The following is a 26,045-nucleotide window of genomic DNA, read 5'->3' as shown; positions in this document are numbered from 1 at the left end:
CCATTTTGTATTCCCTGTTATTCACCTTATATTTGAAGCTGGTGGAGTGGGGTGTCATCAGTATGCACATGGCACTGAGCTCAATCTCCCCACTCCATCCGAATCAGGAGAGGATGTACAGGACTGGATAAGGGCAGACAAACTGAAGTTGAGTCCATATTAGATGGAGGTATTATGTATGCCAAGTCAGTGGTGAGGAGGTCTGTCAAGGACAGGGTTGCCCCCCAATGGAAAAATCAGGTCCAAAGTGTAAGGGTGTTCTCTGATACAGCATTGCTACTTGGGGCTCATTGGCCAAGACCCTGCCAGCCATGGTCCTTCATGGATGTTCTACATTCTGTGATCCAGTTGTGATCAAGGTACCGTCTGTGCTCTGGCAAACTCCAGATTGGATGGTTGTGCCTTGCCTCTTGGAAGAGGCATCAGAAACTGTAGTTACTGCAAAATGAATCAGTTGGACTATTGATCGGGGCAGCCAGGAGGTCAAATTTTACACTAGTTCTGTGAAAATTGCACTGGATGCTTATTCCCACCCAAGACAAATATACAGTCTAACTGTTGACAGATTGGATCTGGGCTTCAGAATACATGAGATCCATTACAGATCGGCCCAGGACTTAAGATTGGTAGGCAAAACTGATTGTTCCACCATCCTCAGGTGTCAGGTTGGGAGCAGCAGCATATGAGGACCTTCTTGGTGGTAGCCCCCAAATCCTCTGTTTCTGGAGTATTCCTAGTCCCATCTGGTGTGTAATGGTTTATGCTTTTACCCACACTTCCGAATACCAGTTGCTGGAATCCACAGGAGGGAAGAGTTGCTCTGGTCGTTGGTCTCTGTATATGATTGTGTTTTAACTGTGCACTTGTGAACAAATTGCATTTTATTGTGTGGTGTGCTGTCCTGAGACCTTTATGTGAATGGCAGCTAATAGCTAATAAACACATACCATTAAATGCCTGCAAGGAGTTTCACAAACATCCCTCTTCATGATCTGTAAGCAGCTTAAATGTTTGTATATGAATGACTGCTACTGCTTAGTACACAGTTGCTGTAAGAATGGGGAATCTTAGATCAAAGACTGCAGACATGATGTTCAAATTGTTTCAATTAAAAAACAATAGGGCGGGTTCACACATTCAGCTCTTGCTCACCAAAGGAAGAGTAAACAAATGATGTCCATGCATGTGGGAACCAGCCCTAAACACTGCATCGCTGGGACCACTCCATACCTGTTAAAATTATTCCGCATGGAGCAGCCATAGACTGATATTGCTGGCCAGTCTATGTTACATCATGAGAAATTCCAGCAGTTTGACATTTAAACTGATAAAATGAATTTGAGAAAAAGTCAACATAACAATGGATTTTGATTTTCACTATTAAAAAAAAAACATTTTCACATTAATTTAATGGTGTTTTTGGTCAAAAATGAAACGTAAAAGTAAGTTTTCTAAATATGCATATCCCAACTGAAAATAGCATTTCTGGTCTTTTGTGATTTTACAAATCATACAAAGGGGAGAAAGTGAAAGAAGAGTATTTTCAGAAAGGGGAATCCCACATAAACAGAAAAAGACAGAGGAAAACTTCTGCAACTACATGTTTAAATACAAGGCCATGGTTCAACGATGGAACAGACTTCAGAACATCTTCCTCAGGACACAGTCTTCCAGATTCAGCACTCTACCAAAGACCACATTCCTTCATCTCCACCATGATCACCAAGGGATGGTTGCTGCATGTAGGCCTAATGATGCTTTTTGTCTCCAAAATCTCATCTCTGGACTGTAACCAGTTTCACAGCTGGCTACATGAAGCCAACAAGGCCAACTTGGAGCTTCTGAAGAACAAAATGGGAACAACCATTCCTATTCAATGCATAGGAGAGGAAATGGACATCTCAACAAATCAGGAAATCTTCACAAACATCAATGAAGTCCAAGTGGAGAACGCCAAGGCAGCTATACAAGAGATCCTCCAACAGACTCTGCACGTCTTCAGACAAAACCATACTGAAATGGGTTGGGATGGCAATTCCACAACCGCTTTCCAGACCAAACTGGACCAGCAAATTCAGAAGCTGGAAACATGTTGGAGTGCAGAACTGGAGCGTGGCCCCACATCTTCAAGAGGTCAGAAAACTCTGCTCACCAGACTGAGAGTGAAAAGATACTTCCAAATACTCCATGATCTCCTGAAAGATAAGGAGTACAGCCTATGTGCTTGGGTGACTGTCCAGATCCAGATCAGGCAATGTTTTGTGCTGACAGATCAACTCATCAAAAGGATCTCTAATGAAGGTATTGTACATTTTTTAAAAAAATACATAAGACTTGATTAGAACTAGGTGAGAAAAACAGCTAGTTTCTCAGCAACCTTTTCAGGATGTCTAACCTGCACTCACTTGCCACTAAGAAATGTTCATAATTCTTCTTGAAGAGCTTGTGGCTTTCCTCAGAATTCTGGTGATTTAGGCTTTCTTCTTTGTTGATGCAAGAAATATACTTAATCCACAAGGTGATGCTATGTGAATGGGAACACTCTGCATGAAAGACCAACGTGGATGGGACAGATTGTAGATGTTTCTTCCCACTGAGTTCCTGCTATGATAAATTGGATTGATCTCTGATGTGATTGCATGTGGTGTGGTGGGCTGTTTGTATCCACTTTGGTGAAGCAGATTCTGGTGGTTTTCACATGCTATCAACAATACCCTGCTGGCAACATGGAGGGAACCAACAGGAATACTCGTAAGAGTTATCCAGTGCACAGCATTGCTCATTTGCAACAAGGGACCATATCACAGAAAAATCAGATTCCATGCAACATCAGAAGCCAAAAATATAGAAAGATGCACTTTCACACATATCATTAAATACATATTCTCCCATGTCATCACAATCAAGAAAGACAGTTACTTTAATCAGGTCTGAGAAGCTTGCAGAAAACTTACCTTTCCATTTTCTGATTCTTCTGAGTAGCCCGTATTAAAAATATTAGTGCTTATGATTCATAATTTTTCATATTTTGAAATGAAAAGCAAGGTATTTCAAAATGAATGCAGAATTTCAACCACTTTTCATCTTTCTTTCAGCTTAAGTTGCACCGGAAAGAGGAGAATGAAGCTACAACTACAGCCATTCAACTTTCGCTCGATTCCTCAGACAGATTTCTAGAAATCAAAACAGCTGCCCTTTCCTGTCCCTCTTCTTCTGTAACCAAGAAATGCCATGCTACCATAAAGTCTTACGCAGAAGTTAGAGATCCAAAGGAAAAAAGAATCCACGTTGACGATGATATTATTTATACCGCGGAGACGCTTTTTGCTCTTTTTATTTATTTGTATTTATTATATTTATGAAGTTCCTTTATTTAATGTTATTTATTGTATCCTTTCATTGACTGACCATTTCAACAGTCTTCCTATTAAAAATGCACATCTCAGCAATTTGGGTCATTTGGGTGATTTTGCCTATTTCAATGATATGAAGTATGGGGGAAATATGGAATGTGGGTGGCATTGTGGTCTAAACCACTGAGCCTCTTGGGCTTGCTGATCAGAAGGTCAGCGGTTCAAATCCCCAGGATGGAGTGAGCTCCCGTTGCTCTGCCCCAGCTCCTGCCAATCTAGCAGTTCAAAAGCACACCAGTGCAAGTAGATAAATAGGAAATGCAGCAGTGGGAAGGTAAACGACATTTCTGTGGGCTCTGGTTTCTGTCACAGTGTTCCGTTGTGTCAGAAGCAGCTTAGTCCTGCTGGTCACATGACCTGGAAAGCTGTCGGTGGACAAATGCCGGATCCCTCAGCCTGAAAGCGAGATGAGCACAGCAACCCCATAGTCACCTTTGACTGGGCTTAACCGTCCAGGGGTCCCTTACCCTTTTTGCTTTACTCAGTCAATAATGCCTACATTACATTTCTTCCCCCTCCCCAATAAAACATAACATGGAAATATCTCTAGATGTTTCCAGTGGGGAGGCAGGTTTAGAGGGCTAAATACTTACTTCTACTGTGTGACATACTCTATATCCACTCTTTGGGGTTGAGGTTTCTTCCATACCTTAAGAGCGTGTTGCTCCTGGTGCTTCTGGATGTGGGAATGTTTAGGGATGCAGGAGATGATAGATTGTTTGATTATAGCCTTTCCAAGTTGTGTTAACAAGTTCACAATTTTAGCAGAGGAACATTCCCCTTTTAAATTTGCAGCGGATGCGTTTGCTCAGGCTCGCTTAAAGCCTCTATAATAACTGTTCTGGTATTTCCCCTTTTTTCCCCGATAAAAGATAAGACACGACGCAGTCTTCTATAAAAGTATAAAAAGAGTTTACTCACATTCTGTTCACAATCAGATCCCAGAAGGCAGACTTAGCTTAGAAAAGTAACATACACCTGGAAACTATCTCAGAAGGAGACAGTGCCTCTGTCCTCTCTTGGCTGGAAGCCAAGAGAGCATCTTTAGCTAAGCAGATGTCGCTTCTTCAATGCATGTAGTCAAAGAGAGAGAGATGGCTGCCCTGCCCTGTGCTTTTGTCGTTACCTGCACAGGTGAGGCCACACCCACCTCTAGTCACACGCAGAGGAAGTCTGTCCCAGCCTAGAAGGAAACAGGAAGTTTACCTGCTGGCTGGACAAACATTCTTCACTCTAGGAATGTTGTACTTGGCTGCTCTTGTGTTTTGCAGCCCACACTGGAGAGTCAGCTGATGACCGATCTTCCAGCTGTGGCTCTTCTGCCATCACATCTCCATGGCTATTGGATGGCCTTGTTGACTGTCCAAGTTGGTTATGGTCTCATTCCTCTCAGATGCAGGAGTGAGTCTAGGAGCGAGCCTTTGTGATTTGGCCTTTGTGACTGCCCACGTTCTCTTTGTAGTCTTTACAACCTGGGATAGCCTAAAGTCTCTGTAACAGTTCTACGGTGCAATTGCCCATCATGGCTTTGTATCATTAAATTTGAAATTCTGGGGAACAGTTAGCATTTTGGATCTCTTCTTTGTATTTTTATTGGGCGTTTCAAAACAAATATTTTGTAAATACATTAACAGAAAAACCAGTATAAGGCATAGGGTAATGACTGTTGTTGATAATCAGTATGATGAAGCTGACATGTAAGAAGTTGAGAGTCAAATATGGAGGAAGTTTATGGCTGTGTTTTTTTCTGGCTGAGGTAAGTATAGAACAAGTTACTGGTCCCAGAGGTTCATAGCTGTTGGAGGAAGAAGTGGATGTATTTGATGGTTTTTAATGAGATCTAAAAATTCTCACCAGGCTGCCATTAAGAACCTGGTTTTGCCTTTCCATTTAGGGATCTGGTATGCCATGTAAGTTTTTTTCCTGAAGAGCAAAATCCCAAACCTTATTCCATCAATCTGTAATACCGATATCAGAAAACAACTTACATTGTTGAGTTATAGGTGGTCTTGCTGTGAGAATCAGGAAGGTAAGCAGCTCTTTGGATTTAATGTTCTCACTCATTCCCACAAATATCAAAAGTAAATCAAGTTTTGGAGAGAACTGAATACTGTCTTTAATTTAAAATGTTTAAATTTCTAGAGATATCTCAAGCTGTATTTGTTAAACTTTTGGACATTCCCACCACATATGACTATGTGCCCTGTTGACAACATTTTGGTTCTGTGAACATAGTGGAATTTCTGTTTTGCTTTTCCATCAATCCCAGATTTGTATTTCCTGGTGATGATCTGTTGCTCTTGGCTTCAGGGGGGAGCCTTTGGCAGGTATATTGGATTTGGGTCTCCTGCTCATTAGCATTTGAGGAAGCGAATATCCTGGTTCGATGGTTGTGTTGTGGTGGCATGAATCATAGAATCACAGAACCATAGAGTTGTAGAATTGAAAGGGCCTTGGACAGCAGATGCATAGTGGGGTGGGGGTGGGGGCAGAGGCGCCATGGCCCCAGGCGCACAGTTATGAGGGGGCGCAATGAGACACCCCCACAGCGGGCTCCCTCATAACGCCTTTGGCCCTGCCCACACCAACACCTGCCCCCCAGAAAGTTGCCCACAATGGAATGTGGTCTTTGGGCTCAAAAAAAGTTCTATATGTCTGATATAGGAGGTGCAGACTTTCCTTCTTACAGAAGCCCAAAACCTCATTCATAAATGGGTCATGTTTCCTCTGTCTACCTTCTGTGTAATTTGACATCTTATGTTGCCATAATTCACAGAAGAACTCTCTATTAGAATGTCTCCCACACTTTGCCAAATCATATTCGCCAAATCATCCAAACGAACCACGTGGGCAGGAGTTGCAGTCTTTAATAAAAACATTTGTAATAAACATAAACAAATAAATGAATGGTAATAATAACAATGGTCAGCCAAAGTATACAATAAATAACATTAAATGGTGGCACTAATAAATATAATAAATAAAAATTAAAAGTAACAACACTTCTAAAATATAAATATCATTTTCACAGCATTGTAAGATATGAAATAATTTAAAAACTAGCATCCATTTGTAGACTTCCAAAGTAATAATGTGAGTTGAAATGTTGCAGCTTAATGCTATTCCTTTCCCCACCCTCAGATTTGGAAACTCTGTCATCACATGAAGCCTTCTTCAATAACAAATCGTGGACTTTTTGCTATTACAAGGTATGTCAAATTATGGAATTGTTTCCTAGACTGTGAGCCGAGTTCTGCTGATGGTAACTCCAACTCTTAGAGGGGGCCTGGAAAGTGATTTTCACACATTTCCTCTTCCTGTGCCCCACTCTCAAATCTCATATCCCCCTCCAGAGCAGGATAGGAGGCGACCAGTGGGAAATGGGCAAAGATCACTTGAAGGAATTGATGCATCCATTTAATGATACTTGAGAGGAGCTGCAATACGAGGAGAGACTGTCAGAGACTCTTCCAGCTGCACAATTTCTGGGGCTTTCTCCTACTTTTTAACCGTTATCTACTCTACAAGGCTTCATTGTAGCCCTGCATATTTAAAAACCACATTGTAAAAGCAGTGAAACAATGCTGAAGAGATGACGAAGAAGAACAGGAAGCAGCTCTTTTGCTTTTGAGGAATGCGTTGATGATGAAAGAGAGTGAAAGCTGAAATAATTTGATGCCCTCTTCAAGTTGCAGTTTCATTCGGCTGCTTTCATTGCATCACTGATGGCAGGTTAAGCTGGAACAAAGTAGAGAAGTGATTAATTGAACATCCCCTATTCAGTTTGTGATAGTTTCCCTGAAAAAGCCTTTATTTCAAATATGGAACATTCTGAACCACAAGAAACTAGATTTTTGAATACTGCCTTCTCAGAACATTCAGAAAACAGAATGTTGGTGCTCTTCAAAGCCTTTAACGATTGATCCTGGTGACAATTTAAAGGAGAAAATATTCCTCTGGTCCCTATGAAATTGATGCAACTCTCCAACTTGATTTAGATAGTATTAAGACTAGATATTGAATTGCGTCTAACAGAAATGGATGCAATGCATCAGGATTGTGCTGCATTCATTTACACAAGACCAGATCAAACGTTACATGAAGATTTTGAGCTAAGCTGTCCTATGGATGATATCTGTCATTCAGCAACATTGAATGTTCTGTCCTAGCAACTTGTATAAAACTTTCTTTTTCCATGCTCTCTGATTCAAAAAACCAGGGGTGCCCTTTTCCAACCAAATGTAATTCAAGCTAGCAAAACAACCTGTTCTGGGTGGAATAAATGTTTTCGAGAAACTAACAGAGAAACCCTTGCAAAGCGGGGCACAACTCAAGCAGTGGGGAGACCTTGACCAGGAAGAGAAGAGGTCCTCGTTCTACATGCTCCTGAATTTGAGGGGAATCGTTGCTTGGATGCACGGGAATTGCATTGTTGAATGCCTCATTTATTTAACTGGAAGCCTTTGAAAACTACAATTCCCACCAATCCCAGTACCAATGGATACTCCTGGGCATGACTCTGAAATTTGTTCCTAAATATAGTAAAGTATTTTGTGAAAGTACCTGCATTTTCCGTCCTTTTGAGGAGTTGGTCGATGAGCAGAAAACATTGCCGGACTTCCATCTGGACAATCTCCCAGGCACACAGGCTGTACCCGTCATCTTTCAGGTAGTCGTTAATTCTTCTGAAGTAGCTTTTCACCCGCTGTCGGATGCTGTTGCCCTTCTCTGCACCCAAGCACCGACCCAGCTTCTCAATGTCCTGGTGCAGACCAGCCTGGAAACCAGCTATGGAAGTCTCACCCCAGTCCATTTCGCTGTGGTTTTGCCTGAAGATGTGAAGGGTCTGCTGGAGGATTTCTTGTGTGGCTGCTTTGGCATCCTCCCCCTGGATTTCGTGCCTGTGGATTTCTTCGTTGTTGGAGAAATTGGCCACATGGCCGATGCATTGTAGGGGAATTGTGGATCCCATCTTGCTGTTGAGAAGCTTCAAGTTGCCTTTATTTAGCCAGCTGCGAAGTTGGCTGCAGTCCTGAGATGAGATTTCAGTGAAGCAGAGCATCATCACTAGGCCAGAGCAGAGAAGCCACCCCTTTGAGATCATGGTGGAGATGAAGGAACGTGATCCTTGCTGGAGTGCAGAGGGATTTCGTTTTGAGGGAGATGCTCTGGAGTCTGTTCCATCTTTGAGCCATGTCCCTGTATTTAAATGCTCCATGGCTGAAGTTTTCTCTTGTCATTTTCAGTTTTGGTGGGGATGGGCTTCCTCCTTTTGAAAATACTCTAGTTTCAGGTTTTTTCCTTCCCTTTGAATTTTCAAATCACACAGGACCAAAAGTGATCTTGAAGATTTGGAAAATAGGTGTTTTGTTGTTGAAACGGAACTTAAATTAAGGTGAACTACATTCTTCTTGGACCTTTACACTGTCAGTATCTAGTGCATCAAATTGATAGAGTTGAAATGTCTCATGATGTGAAAATGATTAGGATTCTGTCATAAAGAGAATTGTTACAACCCCCAACCACTGGTTGTGATCTGGAGAAGGGGGATCCATGCGTGCAATTTGTATTTTACGATGGCACCCTGCACTTCAAGGCACAGATGGGTAGCTAATGTTTAGTTTGACCCTTGACTTGTAGCTGCCATTTTGGACTCTCTCTGTTTATGTCTGGTGTCTTCTAGTTTTTGTTGATTGAGGCAAAATAAATGGGGCACATTATAGTACACTCAGAACTAGGGTTGTACAGAACCCAGTGCCCTAAATGTTGTGTAGATCACTCCCTCTCTCAGTAATCACTTGAAGAGTGGAAAGGATAGATTATTTTCAATCCATGGTTTGTATCTTGCATATGCTCAACCCCATGAATATTGAAATTGATGGCAAATTCAACCTTTGCTATTCAGTTCCTGATCATTATAAAATGTGTTCAATTTCTCTTTCTCTCTCTGCTATTATTATGCCATTTAAACACAATATTTCTAAAGGAAATATATTATCTATTAATTAATTGATCACTTTCCTTGAGGCATTTCATTGCACATTACACTGTATAAGTTGCTTTATTCAAGTTTCATAATATCACCTTCTATAGGAAGAGAACGATATGCCTTAACTGAAGTGTGGTGCATCAATAAACTGACTCAAACCTTTCAACTACAATCTTGAGTATGATCTTTTTCACTGGCTAGGCTTTTCTCCCAGTCATGCTGGAATCCTAAGGAGCAAATCTGAACTCTGAGTAGAGGACCCAATTAACATTGGTTTCGGTTTTAGTCTTGATTTAAATGTATTTGCTTTTGCATGTGTTTTTAACAATTTATGTATAATCTTATGCCTAAATAGCCTTGAGATGGTTGCTTAGAAGGCAATTGATAGATTATGGTGGTGTTTTGGCTAGAAATAATGATCCATAAAGAGTCCTGAATAATTCAGCGGTATGTGCAATGGGCTCAGATATCATGGCCATAGGCTCTGCTTTTCTAGGATTTCCAAAGGTATGTAGAGAACCCTACACCCATAAAGAATGCAAGTTATATGGAAAGGCTCAACTGAGTGTGGCCCAGTCCCCAGCCATCTTGCATACATTGTAAGTAGTTTAAATGTCTGCCTAGGGTAACAACTGCTTATGGTATGGGTGCTGTAGTGATGCAAAAACGAGACACCATAGATCAAATACCATAGACAGGGTATTCATATCACTTCAAATACAAAAACAATAGAGTGGGTCCACACTTTCAGCCAAGTGATGAACCAAATGATACTCATGTATATTTTAACAGCTGTAAGCTGTAACATTAGTGATGTATGGAAGTGAGAGCTGGACCATAAAGAAGACTGATCGCCAAAGAATTGATGCTTTTGAATTATGGTGCTGGAGGAGACTCTTGAGAGTCCCATGGACTGCAAGAATATCAAACCTATCCATTCTGAAGGAAATCAGCCCTGAGTGCTCACTAGAAGGACAGATCCTGAAGCTGAGGCTCCAAGACTTTGGACACCTCATGAGAAGAGAAGACTCCCTGGAAAAGACCCTGATGTTGAGAAAGATGGAGGGCACAAGGAGAAGGGGATGACAGAGGACGAGATGGTTGGACAGTGTTCTGCGGGAGGCAGTCGAAGACAGAAGTGCCTGGCGTGCTCTGGTCCACGGAGTCACGAAGAGTCAGACACGACTAAACGACTAAACAATAACAAGCATTTCTGGGAGCAGTGTGTGATCACATTCTTCCACATGTGTTAGCCAATGTGATGATATACAAAATTCAAGTAGTTTGCAATTTCTAATACAAACTGATGAAACTGATAAAATGAATTTGAAAAGAACAGAGTCAACAGGCAAGAAAATTTGATTTTTCATTAACATCATAAATCGTTATCAATTCTAAGTCTGAATAGATGAAAATAAAAGTCAGTTTTCCAAATACTGACATCCCAACAGAAAGCAGGATTTCTGGTCCTGTCTGCATAATTGTAAATTGTACTTGGAAAGTGAAAGTAGGGTATTTTCAGAAGAGGTAGAAAACCACAAGGAACTAGAAAGCACAAAAGAAAACTGCATTCCCCAGCCATTTAAATACATGGTTCAAAGATGGAACAGACTTCAGAACATCTTCCTCAAGACACAGTCTTCCAGATTCAGTACTCTACCAAAGACCACATTCCTTCATCTCCACCGTGATCACCAAGGGATGGTTGCTGCATGTAGGCCTAATGATGCTTTTCGTCTCCAAAATCTCATCTCTGGACTGTAACCGGTTTCACAGCTGGCTACATGAAGCCAACAAGGCCAACTTGGAGCTTCTGAAGAACAAAATGGGAACAACCATTCCTATTCAATGCATAGGAGAGGAAATGGACCTCTCAACAAATCAGGAAATCTTCACAAACATCAATGAAGTCCAAGTGGAGAATGCCAAGGCAGCTATACAAGAGATCCTCCAACAGACTCTGCACGTCTTCAGACAAAACCACACTGAAATGGGTTGGGATGGCAATTCCACAACCACTTTCCAGACCAAACTGGACCAGCAAATTCAGAAGCTGGAAACATGTTGGAGTGCAGAGCTGGAGCGTGGCCCCACATCTTCAAGAGGTCAGAAAACTCTGCTCACCAGACTGAGAGTGAAAAGATACTTCCAAATACTCCATGATCTCTTGAAAGATAAAGAGTACAGCCTGTGTGCTTGGTTGACTGTCCAGATCCAGATCAGGCAATCTTTTGTGCTGACAGATCAACTCATCAAAAGGATCTCTAATGAAGGTACTGTACAATTTTTTAAAAAAATACATAAGACTTGATTAGAACTAGGTGAGAAAAAGAGCTAGTTTCTCAGCAACATTTTCAGGATGTCTAACCTGCCCTCACTTGCCACTAAGAAATGTTCATAATTCTTCTTGAAGAAGTTGTGGATTTCCTCAGAATTCTGGTGATTTAGGCTTTCTTCCTTGTTGTTGCAAGAAATATACTTTATCTGCAAGGTGATGCTATGTGGATGGGAACACTCTGCACAAAAGAACAACATAGGTGGGGCAGATTGTGTGGGTTTTTACATACTACCCATCTCATGTTACTCATGTTACATACTACCCATGTTAGCATCATGGAGGTACCACCTGTTTGGTCCACAGCATTGTATTCTCATGCAAGACCAGCAACAGGGGAGCACATCTAGCAAAAGAAGATTCATTGCAGAGGAACTGGTTGACCAATCTTTAATCTAGACTCTCACATTTTCCACATGTATCTTTCAAAAGCCAGTCAATACCTTTTAAGGAAACTATGGGACAATGTTCTGAATCATCTCAATCTTGGGTTTCGGTTTATAATGTTCCCTTCTTGTCATAAGCAGCTGAGCACAGAAACGTTTCAGACGCGTGAGGAATGTTAATGTCTTCCCTTCTTCCTTTCAGCTTAACCTGCCATTGGTGAGGCAACAAAAATAGCAGAAGGAAACTGCAAGCCGAAGAGCGTGACCAGAAGATTCCACTTTCCCTCCATTGCCGCAGCGAAACATTGCTAGAAAGCCCAACAGCTGCTGTTTCCTGCTCTACGTCATCTGTTACTAACTGTATCCATGAAACTAGCAGAAAACGATGAGACAGAATTTTGAAATATTCAGCCCCACATTGAAGCCTAACATAGAATGAGAAGAATGGAATTGGAGAAATAGGGAAGAAATTGTCACGCCTGAAGTTTCTCTGAACCACTTTCTCCAGTATCTCTCACTGCTCTCATGCTGCATTGAGAGCATGCTCCAACAGGGCCCTTCACCTTCCCAAAGTCTGTCCTGCTTTGGGAAGGCAGGAGCAGGGCTCCAAAGTCCTGTCAGAGGCCTGGCACCTTCTTCCCAAAGCCCAGTAAGCTTCTTCCTCCCACTGTCCATTTTTGATCGTCCATTTTTGATATTGTAGTCATGTTGCTGGTCAACTTTGATATCTGCATTTATTTATTGCCTTTATTTAATAAATTATTATGATTTAATAAATTATTATATTTATATATTATGTTGTTGTTGTTTGGACACAATTCAATGCAAATCAAACACTACTTGCAAAGAGCTAAAAACAACAATCATTCCCAACAGACCCATCAATTTTCACTTACATCACATATAATCAGTTGTTTCCAGCTGCTTAAAACTTTCAGCAAACACACTAACATTGTTAGTTGTGCCCATTCATTTCAGTGGTTCTGCTCTGAGCACAGGTCTGCTCTCTTCTGAGCTATTAACTTTTCCAACTAACGCAACAATCTCTGAACTAGCTTACCACACCCCTAGCACCTGAAAACTAACAAGAACAGCCTATGGAATGTTGCAAAATGCAGCTCTTAACTATTCTTCATGGTATTGTCACCAGATGGTCAAGAGAGGTTGCCTCTCCTGCCAAAATTACATACCTCAAGCATTTGGGGGCCCAACTAAACATTCCCCCATTCATGCAACTAACCCTTGTATGAATTGCTTTTGAGTTTGAATAGTTAATTGCATCTAGATCACCTACCCAAACCTGCTGTTCAGACTGGAAGGAAAGCTTGCCATGTTACAAACAGAGCACAGTGCTCAAAAGAGCACAAGTGTGAGTTAGGAACCTTCCGCTTCCAATCCCTTCCCCCTTCCCCCTTTCCTTTCCCTTCCCCCTTCCCCCTTCCCCCTTCCCCCTTCCCCCTTCCCTTTCCTTCCCCTTCCCCCTTCCCCCTTCCCCCTTTCCCCTTTCCCCTTTCCTTCCCCTTCCCCTTCCCCCTTCCCCCTTTCCCCTTCCCCCTTCCCCCTTCCCCCTTTCCCCTTTCCCCTTTTCCCTTTTCCCTTCCACCTTCCCCCTTCCCCGTTCCCCCTTTCCCCCTTTCCCCTTTCCTTTCCTTCCCCTTCCCTCTTCCCCCTTCCCCCTTCCCCCTTCCCCCTTCCCCTTTCCCCTTTCCCCTTCCCCTTCCCCCTTTCCCTTCCTTCCCCTTTCCCCCTTTCCCCCTTCCCACTTTCCTTTCCTTTTCCCTTTCTTTCTTTAAACCTTTATTAGTGCCATGATGTTAAACTACCCCAAAAGGGGGATAACACACATTTACGTAGCTGGTTGTAGAGTGGACAGTAGAAAAGAATATGTTCCACCATGTCCGGCACATTCAAATAACATCTGCAATGTCTACCATTTCTTGTTGTTGTTTAGTCGCGTCCCACTCTTTGTGACCCCATGGACCAGAGCGCACCAGGCACTTCTGTCTTCCACTGCCTCTCGCAGTTTGGTCAAACTCATGCTGGTAGCCTCGAGAACACTGTCCTATCATTTCTAGGGATGTTTAAATATCTGCCCTTAACAAAAGCTGAGGGAAAAACATTCAGTCTGGCTAACATAAATGTCCTGCGTTGGGCTGGAATTTTTAACTTTGAGATATAAGTGATCCTGTTATCGGTTGTATGAAAACCATAGAACTTGGGGGAGCAGATTTTATTTACAGCTGACTCAATGTTTTGTTTTTCAACATCCCTTAATCTAATTTGGATATTGCAATAAATATATTGCTCACTAGAATTATACAATAATTCCAAGTCAATACCAATAGATCCATTTTTTTCTGTTTATGAGCTGGAGCCGTCTGGATTTATAGGAGTCCTTAAGTAAATTGGAAAGCAGACTTGAAGCGTGGGAACGAAAACAGCAATGCAGCCTGTATTTTATAGTGCTAGTCCATGCCCAATATACCATCATGTGTATACCGAATTCTGCACACATTGTCTCATACTTGATTGAATTTGGGAGCCCAAGGATATGTCTCAAGAAACTTGAATGTATCTTATCCAAATCACTATTATATGCATGTATCCATATTGGGATCCCCAAAAGACAACACTTTAGTTTGAAAAATCTGAACGGCAGCTGTTATAAATTGGTTACCTTTCTGAAAATAAAAGCAAGCTACAGCTGAGGAGGTACACTTTCCCATGCTCAGTTGGGGTAAGCAACATCTTCTGAACTGGTGCACTTCCCATTTCATTCTTTGCTTTAGCTTTCCTCTACCATCAGCGATAGTAGGGTTTTTCTTTATTATTTTATTGACCAAAGACATTTTGCTGCTTGAGGCAGATCAATTCTCTCAAGCTGTGGAAATTCCACAAGGCCTCCCCAAACTCAGCATCTGACAAACTAAAAGTGAAATTTGACCAGAGAGAAATTAAGCACAGTCAACAAGTATATGGATGGAAACAGTGAGAAAAACCAAAACTGACAAGCAGAAAACAGAAATGATGACATCTCACTCCACCAGATTACAAATGCTTTTATTCTGAAAACACATTCCATGAGTCATCATCTGAAACACGTGCGGAAGAAACTCTTTAAGCCACAGCTCCCAACCACACACATGTGGGCACACGACTCCCTGGATGGATTGTCTAATAATTTTGCCAAGATGGTGCAGACAGAAAAACTAATAAATATCTAGCATTGATAAAGCACCACAAAACATTATTTTTTTCTAAGCCACAGTATATGCACACCCTGTTTATTGGATTTTCTCTGCGGTGTGTTGTATTTTAATTTGCCATTGCCAAATCCCAATTTATTCTGTTGAGCATAGTGGGAATTTACCATTCCTAATTGAAAGAGAAAATGCTTTTCTTCTACTCTTCTGATTTTCCTGGCTCCGTTACAGTTAAGCGTTCCTGGTTTTCAAATGTTACACAAATACATTTTTTAAAGTGATGCAGACCACCCTGCAAAGCCTTGTTGCAGGATTATAAAAGGAAAGTTAAACTAACTACAGCATGCAGAGCATGTTAAACTAGTTGGATTAGTTTGTAAGAGAACAAGGGAGGCGCGTTCATGGCGAGTTCCAGCACCTCTTTTTTTTCTAGAAAAATAGCACTGATGATGTACACACACACCCCTGCCCAATTAAACAATTTTTAAGCACACTGATGCCCAGTGCAATTTTTTTGAAAGGGGGCTGTTGCTGTTGGTTATTTGTCTTTAGTTTAGATCTTGTGATTTATGTAGAAATTGTTCAGTTTGGATGTAAAGTGGTACCATAGGTTACATACACTTCAGGTTACAGACTCCACTAATCCAGAAATAGTGTTTCAGGTTAAGAACTTTGCTTCAGGATGAGAACAGAAATCGTGCTCCGGCGGCGCAGCAGCAGGAGGAGGTCCCATTAGCTAAAGTAGTGCTTCAGGTTAAGAACAATTTCAGGTTAAGTATGGACCTCCGGAACGAATTGAGTACTTAACCCGAGGTCCCACTGTATATTCTTTATTTATTGTTTATGAATACTTTTGTTAAGTTGCAGTTATATATTTTTTTCATGTTGTAAGCCACCTTGAGCATGGTTTGACGTGTGGAAAGGAAGTGTGCAAATAAAATTATGTATGTATCCAGTGGTTTTTTTCTGGGGCGACACATACCCCTAAACTTTTTCTGAATCTAAGATTGGCCTCATTGAGGGGCAGTATTTCAATATGAGTAGTACCCCTAATCATTTTTAAGAAAGAAAAAAAAAACCACTGTATGTATCTATGTATGTAATGGTGCCCCAGAGTGCCCAAAAGTACCAGATACTTTTTCAATACAAAATGAAAATGAAAGTTTCAGGAAATGAGGTAGAGAAACTGTCCTGCAGCCCAGTACATAAATTCACAGGCATGGCTCTACAGCACAATGATCTCAAGAAGGTCTTGAAGAAGCTCTAGCCCTCCAGCCTCTCCATAAAGCCCACCAATGGCCACCATGGGTCTGCAACAAGTTGGCCTCTTGATTCTGCTTGCCTCTGGAGCTGTAACTCTGAACTGTGATGAAATTGTGCAAGATCAAAAAGGTGAGCTAAGGAACACCAAAGAGCTTCTGGAAGCAATGAGTGGAGGACCAGCATCTCCCCCAGAGTGCCCAATTACAGGCATGCCAGACTTTGGCTTCCCCATAAGAAGCACCTCAAGACCCAGCAAAGAGGATGCAAGGATGGCAATAGGGCTGATCTTCAAGGAGACCCTCCGTGTTTTTCAGCTGAATTTCACCCAAGCCAACTGGAACACAACGGTCACAGAACTTTTCCAAATGGTGCTCCACCAACAAAGTCAATGGTGGGAGAGGTGTTCTGTTGCACACATTGGGAGAGAGGCAAGACTGAAAGATCCTCGTGTAAAACTAAACCTGATGATATACTTCAGGAAACTCCAAACGTTCCTGAGAGACAAACAATACAGCCTTTGTGCATGGGAGGCTGTGCGAAAGACTATTTCGGTGAACAACTTGATTCTTCTTGATCAACTGCTCAAATCTCTCTCTGACTAAGGTAAGTTAGGCACTTTATATACAAAAAGGATACATTTCGTGGAAAAAGTAATGCCACAGGTGCATGTAATTCATTTAGATTAGCCTGTATTTTGGGTCATTTAACCATCTAGCCTTTTCAATGATGGTTGTTTGTTGTTTAGTCGTGTCCGACTCTTCGTGACCCCATGGACCAGAGCACGCCAGGCACTCCTGTCTTCCACTGCCTCCCGCAGTTTGGTCAGACTTGTGTTGGTAGCTTCGAGAACACTATCCAACCATCTCGTCCTCTGTCGTCCCCTTCTCCTTGTGCCCTCCATCTTTCCCAACATCAGGGTCTTTTCCAGGGAGTCTTCTCTTCTCATCAGGTGGCCAAAGTATTGGAGCCTCAGCTTCAGGATCTGTCCTTCCAGTGAGCACTCAGGGCTGATTTCCTTCAGAATGGATAGGTTTGATCTTCTTGCAGTCCATGGGAGTCTCCTCCAGCACCAGAATTCAACAGCATCAATTCAACATAATTATCCTCTAAATCATTTTGGACTCCAACTCCCATCAGCCTCAGTCACCATGACTAGGGCTCGTGGAAGTTGTCGTCTGAAGCAGCCGGAAGGCACCAGGTAGGCAAAGCATATTTTTGACTAACAATATCTGAAGCCTCGTTCCTCTTTAAAATGAAGGCAACTATCATGGACTGTACAACACAGGCAAGCCATTTCTTTGCAAGTTGTCTTAAATTCATTGCCTGATGCAAGGCATTTATTAATGCCCCAGTTGGAAACATCTCTCTCACTATTTTCAGATGGGGTTTAAATCCTGTTAGCTTTGCACAGGGGCACCAACTGTAAGGGGCACTGGGGGCCCAGGCACCCACTTTTTTTTTCTGTGGGTGCCCAGCCTCCACACACACACCCCGTTGCTGCAACAGGAATTGACGCCTCCATGCCCCACTGCCACTACTCAACTCAGTGGGAGCAAAGCTTGCACCACTGCTCAGTGGCATATGTGGTGGCATAGCTGTCAACCGTCCCTTATTTGGCAGGAAAATCCCTTATCCCAGCGCCGTGTCCCGCAGCTGTCCCTTATTGATGATGTCCCTTAAATTTCCTGGGTTTCAAAGGAAGCAGCTCCTCTCCCTCCCTCCCTGCCGGCCAGGGAGGAGGGAGGCTCCAACTGTGTTGCTTGGCTGCATTGCTCACCCAATAAGGAGTCTAAGAATGACTGGGGGGGTGGAGCTTGCATGCCTTGTGCTGATCAAATCGGCCACATTGCCTCGCTTTTGCTCAGTGCTTCCCAGCGGAGAGGTGATGGTGGTTTTCCTTGCTGCATCCCCTTTGCGGGGTTGCTGCGCTGTGGGAACCACCGCTTGAGGCTCTGTTTGGCTGCTGGCTGGGCTTTCTGCCTTTGGCTCGGAGGGGCTCAGAAGTTGAACATACCTGTGCTTGGAAAATCCCTTATTTTGGCTGCTGGTTCCTTTATTTTCGAGGCTGCTGGTCCCTTATTTTCAAATCTGTAAGTTGACAGCTGTGTGTGGTGGGGTAGTTGGGTAGAGTGCCGTCTCTTGCATTTCTGTTGCCTGAGGCAGGAGCTTCAATCTACATCATGGGTGGGCAGGCTCTGATGGAGATAGCTTCCTGTTCTTTGTTCCCAGTACCTCCTAAATAATAGAATTGTATGGTTGGGGTTGGAGGTCATCTGGTCCAAACCCCACTGACTCTGGGAATCTTGCAATTTCAGCATCCTTGACAGATGGCCTTAAAGCCTCTGCTTAAATACCTTCAGTGATGCAGAGCCCACCATCTCCCCAGGTAGACCATTCCATAGACAACAGGTTATTGCTTCCTTGACCTGTGCATTCAGAGTTGTCTTGTAACTTTTGAAATATGATCGGTAAAAGAGCTCAGAGCTGTACAATGTGTCCTCACCTCAGGGAAGAAAATCATTACTCTATGGACAATGGTCTTCAAAGTTTCATTTTCTTTTTAAATAATTTTTGTTATGAGTATATAGATAAAAATAAAAACTTATTATCAAATATCTTTTTTATGCAACATTAGTTTAAATAAGATAAAAACGTAGCGAAAAGGGAAAAGGAAAGAGAGATACGAAGAAAGAGATAGAAAAAACTTAAAAGGGAAACAGCGAAAAAGGAAAAGGGAAGAGAGATATAAGAAGAAAGAGATAGAAAAGGTTTAAAAGGGAACATAGAAAATATAAAGTTCAGAAACTAAAGAACTTCTGGTTCTTCATCTGTTCATTATATAAAAAACAGTATTCACTTCATTCACTCCAATATAACACCTAACAAAACCATTTTCTATAAACAAACATTACCTTCAACCCCCAAATCCAAGTGTCTTTATTTCTTTTTCTTTTTCATGCAAAAAGTCTGAGAGTTTTCCTATCTTTAATCAATGTTGACAAGGACAAAACATGTCAATTTGGCAATCCCAGATAAGTCTGTTAATTTTAACAACCATTCTTCCATTGTTGGTAACGATGAATCTTTCCATCTTTGTGCATATAATTGTCTCGCTGTCGTAATCGTATATTGAAACCAAGTTCCGTAGTCATTTTCTAATTGCATATCCATTCTGGTTTCAGTTGAAAGGTAATCTTAAAATTCTTTCTATTAGTGGATATATTTGTATCCAATCAATCAATCAATGCTTTTTTTACATGTCCATCAAGCATGATAAAATGTCCCATTTTCTTTTGTATTGCAGGCAGTGGTTCAAAGAGGTCTTTGAGCTGCTCAAAATGCACTGTTTCGTCTATGGAAAGTATTCATCTCACCCCCTGCTTATTCTAGCAAAATAAAGAAATGGATAAGGAGGAAAAACTTGAACTTGAAATTTGCACTATTTATCTCATTGGAAACATTCCTGTTATCTACACACATTCTACAATGGCTTTCACAAATTCAGAAACCGGAAGGTCCAAATGGAGATTCTGGAACTGACTGAATCTCATCAAGTCTCAGCAAGTCTCATCAAGTCACAGAAAAGAGCAGCATGGAAGGCCACTGGAAAACCCACCTTTTTCATAGAAGAGCAACTCCATCACCTGCCAGATGTCAAATCTCAAATGCTTCTGACTGGAAAGACGATCTCTCACACAAGTTCCATCGATATGAATCAGCTTTATGTCCAAGGTGGACTTGGACCTGGGGGAATGATTTGCCTAGCAAGATGGGGGGGGGGGACCTTTCCCAGATGGAAAATTTTGAAGCCCACCAGACAACTTTGAGGCTGCCATACAATAGACTCTGTCCGAAGAGAGCACTCTAGAAGAGATGTCTTCACAGTCCATTTCAGCCTCCTGTTCAATTCAATACAAGCAGACACAACCACCATTTCTGGCTCTAAGGATCCATTGGGGTGCAAGGCAGCCTAGTACAAGATTCAAGTTACCTTTGAGAAAAATGCTACTTCATATTTAACTGTTACCTGACTCTTGCTATATATTTTTTAAAAAATATTTGTCACTGCCCCTATTTATTTGTTTAAATTATATTTTGGTTAAAATGTATTTATTAAACAGGCATTTAATATTCAGGTATTATTTATATGGATGTTATAGCTTTAACTCCTCAAATGCCTTTATTTTTTTATATGTTTGTGTGCAATAAATGTTTTCCTATGAAATGGAATCCCAATTTCCCCCTGGTTGAATTTTGTAGCTTCTGGGTGCTCTAGAGAGAGCTGCAATTGATGTTTTTCTCTCATTGGAAATTGTTCTTTGATAGTTCACCTGATCCTTATTTTTAGTTTTGTTGCCTTATTATTATTTTATTGGTAATACTCTTCCCAGTCTCAGAAATATTTTATTGACAAGCAAGCTACACCTTCCTTCCTTCCTTCCTTCCTTCCTTCCTTCCGTCCCATATCCCATACCCTCCAACTTTTCTCAATGAAAATAGGGATGTTTTAATAATAATAATAATAATAATAATAATAATAATAATAATAATAATAATACCCCATCCATCTGACTGGGTTGCCCCAGTCACCCAGAGTGACTAAACTACTTCCCTATCCAGGGCTGCCTTCAGATGTCTTCTAAAGCTTGTCTAGTTACTTATCTCCTTGGCTCGGGGAACGCATAACTCCATACTGTCCAAGATTTCTCCGATGAAAATAGGGACATCCTATGAAAAACCAGGACATTCCGAGATCAAATCAGAAACCAGAACTGCTTCTGTAAATCTGGGACTGTACCTGGAAAATAGGAACACTTGGAGGGTCTCTTCATCTTCCACATCCCACTGTCAAGAATGTATGCAGTTGAAACAACAGAAGCAGAGATGACAACTTGAATAAAATACTGGGGAGGCCCCAGCGGCGTAGCGTGGGTTGTCAGCACCCGGGGCAAGGCAAGTAATTTGCGCCCCCTAACCCCTAACCATGGTCATTAATACTGACGGCTCTACTCTGGGGCAAACTTCGTGGTGACTACTGCCCTCCGTGGTGTTGTTTTTGCAATTAAAGGACCCCTGCCTCAAATAAAGCATCTTGGGGATTGGGGACTGGGATTTGCCAAGGGAGCTGGGAATTGCAGTTCAGTGGCGGGTCAGGGGGAGAGGGTCCCTTCCGCGTCTGGGTGCCGCGGGCCCCTTTGCGCCAAGACGCGCGTCTTTGGGCGTCGCGGCGCAGCCTTCTTGGTCTCTCTCCCCGGCCCGGCTAGCCCCGACGCGGCTTCTTTCTGGCGCGGGGAGGGGGCTTCTTTCTGGCGCGGGGAGGGGGCGGCTCTGGGGCCAGTGCATCGGCCGGCCTCCGGCGTGGGTGGGCAGGCCCCGTTGGGGCGGGTGGGCGGTCTTGGCGCGCAGGCACTAGAGCGCAGGTGGCTCCGGCTGGGCGCTTCATTCGCCGCCGGTGGCGCGTTTGGCGGGCTGCGCACGTCCAGACAGCGACCCGAGCCTGGGCGGCGTGGCGCTTGGTGCCGGAGCCTCCGCCCGCAGCGCCCCGTCGGGAGACCCGGCCGGAAGGAGCCTTGAGCCGGCTGTCGGACGCGGCTGAAGCAGCCAGGGCGGCATGGCAGGCGGCGGCGGCTCCTCGGCGACTCCACGCGGCCAGCCCAGCGCGCTGGCCGAGCCCCGCAGGCGAACGCTGCCCGTCGGTGAGGAGGGGCTGCCTGGTGCGCCCTCCGCGGCCCTGACGCGCGGGGACCGTGGTTAGCGCTGAGAGCCGGTGCCAGCTCGACGGTTCCGCGAGACATGGGGCTCTGCTACAGCCTGCGCCCGAGGCTATTCTGCGACTCCGGAGGCAGCGAGCGTGCCCCCCCAGAAGTTGCGCCCGGTGCGGCCGGCCCCCCCTGCACCCCCCACGCTACGCCACTGGGAGGCCCCCAGGTAAGCCTTGCCCCACATAATTGATCACAAGACGGGGTACACAAACACCATTCGAATGGCAATGCCCATTAACTTGGGAGGAGGTGGCACCCTAATATATTTAGTCCCTTCAGGCCCTAGGAATCAGCTTCTATGGGCAGAGGCTATTCAGATGTTATCCATAAAGGACCCTTGATAGATGCAAGCAATCATGTGTGGATCAGACCTCTACGGACTAATATAGACTGTGTAGCTCAAACGTGGAAGTGAAAGCTGGACCATAAAGAAGAATTGATGCTTTTGAATTATGGTGCTGGAGGAGACTCTTGAGAGTCCCATGGACTGCAAGAAGATCAAGCCTCTCCATTCTGAAGGAAATCAGCCCTGAGGGCTCACTGGAAGGACAGATCCTGAAGCTGAGGCTCCAAGACTTTGGCCACCTCATGAGAAGAGAAGACTCCCTGGAAAAGACCCTGATGTTGGGAAAGATGGAGGGCACAAGGAGAAGGGGACTACAGAGGACGAGATGGTTGGACAGTGTTCTGGAAGCTACCAGCATGAGTCTGACTAAACTGCGGGAGGCAGTGGAAGACAGGCGTGCCTGGCGTGCTCTGGTCCATGGGGTCACGAAGAGTCGGACACGACTAAACGACTAAACAACAACAATAAGCTCAAAGGTGGGGAACTTCTGGCCCTCCCTATCCTGTTGGACTCCAATGGCCAGTTTAACCAATGGTCAGGATGATGGGAGATGGGCTTCAGCAGAATCTGGAGGTTCCCCACTCCTGGTGTAGACCACCAAAGCTTCTTACTTCAATTGGGGAGATATACCAATGTCCCCAAATGAGCAGAAATGAACTAGCTTACTAGGATCAGCATTTGCTGCCAAGGCCACACCTGGGGATGGGCAAAACCTTGAAGCTTTGCTCCTGCGTTTATGGAAGGAAGGCGACACTGATCCAGTGTTGTTACAAGTCTATAGTAGGAGATGCAATCTCCGAAAATGAGAGTGAAACAGTCTTCATGCTCTATCGCTAGAACATGCAGTCAATTAAAACAGTTATTGTTAGTCAAATGGTAGGGTTTCTTTGATGTTTTTGGTTTTTTTTATTGCTTCACTTCTAGGAAAGTTATTTTCGGTGCTAAAGAAGTCCTTTCCCAATGGGTTGTAGATCTTGCTTGCAATTTTCTACAATATTCCACTGTGTTCCTATACAGGACGCTAGAGGGCAACATGAGACTACAGCTACTCTTGCTGAAAATTTGTATCGTAGCATGAACAAATTTGAAAGGACAAGTGGGACCTGTAACAGAATGTGGTTGTGTGGGATGCTGCTGTTCAGGGTTCAAGCCAGCTAGCCATGGTCTGTGCCAGGCTATTCCATTCTACTGCCCATTACCAATTTTCTAGTCTCTTTCCCCCACCCCAGACAGACACGCCACCTTCTGCGGTCACTGAGCCTGTCCAGAATCGCCTGGTGTGCTTTGCAGCACTGGAGGGGGAATGCCCTCTGAGGGATCCCCCAAAAAAACTCTCCTTGCATTTCTTGTTTTTCAGTGGCCCCGTTTGGGCTACAGTCCGGTTGGCACTCAGAAGGCTGTTCACCGAAGAATTGATGCTTTTGAATTATGGAGCTGGAGGAGACTCTTGAGAGTCCCATGGACTGCAATAAGATCAAACCTATCCATTCTGAAGGAAATCAGCCCTGAGGGCTCACTGGAAGGACAGATCCTGAAGCTGAGGCTCCAAGACTTTGGCCACCTCATGAGAAGACTCCCTGGAAAAGACCCTGATGTTGGGAAAGATGGAGGGCACAAGGAGAAGGGGAAGACAGAGGACGAGATGGTTGGATAGTGTTCTCGAAGCTACCAGCATGAGTTTTGACCAAACTGCGGGAGGCAGTGGAAGACAGGAGTGCCTGGCGTGCTCTGGTCCATGGGGTCATGAAGAGTCGGACATGACTAAATGACTAAACAACAACGACCTGTTGGCACTCACCAAGAGAGTTCCTTCTTGAAGATAGGAGACCTGGAGACACCAGTGGGCATCCAGCTGTTGAGTTGAATGGAACCTAAGCGCTCACAACGTTCTTCCAATTACACACACACAAAAAGAGAGCACATCTTCTCAATTCTCCAGTCCAAGCAATCGTCAAGTGGACACAATAATAGCTATTTACTGTCCTCGCCAATAGCCGACACAGGACAGCGGTATGCTTGCTGGTGGAAATGAGCTCAACTGGCACATAGAAATCAAATTATTTATGTAAACAATTGCTTAATTACAACTGTCTCTAAGCAGTTTACAAGGGAGACAATAAACAGCTAAAAATAGGATAAGACAGAGGATGAGATGGTTGGATAGAGTTCTCGAAGCTACCAGCGTGAGTTTGGCCAAACTGCGGGAGGCAGTCGAAGACAGAAGTGCCTGGCGTGCTCTGGTCCATGGGGTCACGAAGAGTCAGACACGACTAAACGACTAAACAACAACAACATGGTATTTACTGGGACGCGGGTGGTGCTGTGGGTTAAACCACAGAGCCTAGGACTTGCCGATCAGAAGATCAGCGGTTTGAATCCCCATGACAGGGTGAGCTCCCATTGCTCGGTCCCTGCTTCTGCCAACCTAGCATTTCGAAAACATGTCAAGTGCAAGTAGATAAATAGGTACCACTCTGGCAGGAAGGTAAACGGCGTTTCTGTGTGCTGCTCAGGTTTGCCAGAAGTGGCTTAGTCATGCTGGCCACATGACCCGTAAGCTGTACGCCAGCTCCCTCAGCCAATAAAGCGAGATGAGCGCCGCATCTCCAGAGTCGGCTACAACTGGACCTAATGGTCAGGGGTCCCTTTATGGTATTTACTTGTTCTTTCCTGAGATCTTATGATGAAGGGCAATATATAAATCTAATAAAGAAGAAGAAGAAGAAGAAGAAGAAGAAGAAGAAGAAGAAGAAGAAGAAGAAGAAGAAGTAGTACTATTGTTCTACAATAAGAGGTGCTGGAACTGACAATGGATCCCTCCCTCATTCTCTTAAAATGGCGATGGCGCCCACCTGAGATGTGCCAGAAATGAGTTCGGGTGAATCCCAGCTACAAAAAAGCAATAACAACAACAACAACAACTCACTTCTGCTTTGCCATCTCATCATAGTAATAAAAATACAAGAACATTAACCATTTGCTGCCTTTTCAGTCTGGGTTGGGGCAGGCATTCGAGGGGATCACATGGGGTATTAGGCTTGGAGGGCTACACCAAAGTCCTCCCAAGGAGCAGCCATACAACAGCTGAGACAAATAGTACAAGGAGTTCATTTTCACTTGTAAAAGGGGTGACATGAGCCTGTACTCTGGTGCTGCATTAATATATGTCAGACCCTTCAAGAGTTCCTATTTTCCAGGGACAGCCCCAGATTCACAGATGCCATCCTGGTTTCTGATTTGATCCCGGAACAGGATATCCCTGTTTTAATCAGAGAAATGTTGGTGGGTATGGAGTTATGTGACTTCCATCCTGAGCCAAGGAGATAAGTAACTACACAACATTTAGAA

The 26,045-nt window shown here is 43.5% G+C and overlaps 3 protein-coding genes across 3 annotated transcripts; all 3 read left to right on the top strand.

Moving 5' to 3' along the window:
- The first annotated feature begins 1,715 nt into the window (after positions 1–1,715).
- On the top strand, positions 1,716–6,844 carry LOC128405343 (interferon alpha-2-like). Its single transcript, XM_053371872.1, has 3 exons — positions 1,716–2,301; positions 6,555–6,622; positions 6,767–6,844. The coding sequence occupies exons 1-3, from the start codon at positions 1,716–1,718 to the stop codon at positions 6,842–6,844; spliced, it is 732 nt and encodes a 243-aa protein (XP_053227847.1).
- A 4,281-nt stretch (positions 6,845–11,125) lies between these two features.
- On the top strand, positions 11,126–12,330 carry LOC128405342 (interferon epsilon-like). Its single transcript, XM_053371871.1, has 2 exons — positions 11,126–11,675; positions 12,326–12,330. The coding sequence occupies exons 1-2, from the start codon at positions 11,126–11,128 to the stop codon at positions 12,328–12,330; spliced, it is 555 nt and encodes a 184-aa protein (XP_053227846.1).
- Positions 12,331–16,630: 4,300 nt separating this feature from the next.
- LOC128405341 (interferon alpha-5-like) lies at positions 16,631–17,191 on the top strand. The gene has a single exon (XM_053371870.1). It carries the CDS (start codon positions 16,631–16,633, stop codon positions 17,189–17,191), a length of 561 nt encoding a protein of 186 aa, XP_053227845.1.
- Positions 17,192–26,045: the final 8,854 nt, after the last annotated feature.

The sequence above is a fragment of the Podarcis raffonei genome, chromosome 17 (genome assembly GCF_027172205.1).
Source record: "Podarcis raffonei isolate rPodRaf1 chromosome 17, rPodRaf1.pri, whole genome shotgun sequence".
NCBI classification, from domain to species: Eukaryota; Metazoa; Chordata; class Lepidosauria; order Squamata; family Lacertidae; genus Podarcis; species Podarcis raffonei.
Note: the sequence above shows the minus strand (reverse complement) of the source record. Positions and strands in the feature narration are given on the sequence as shown.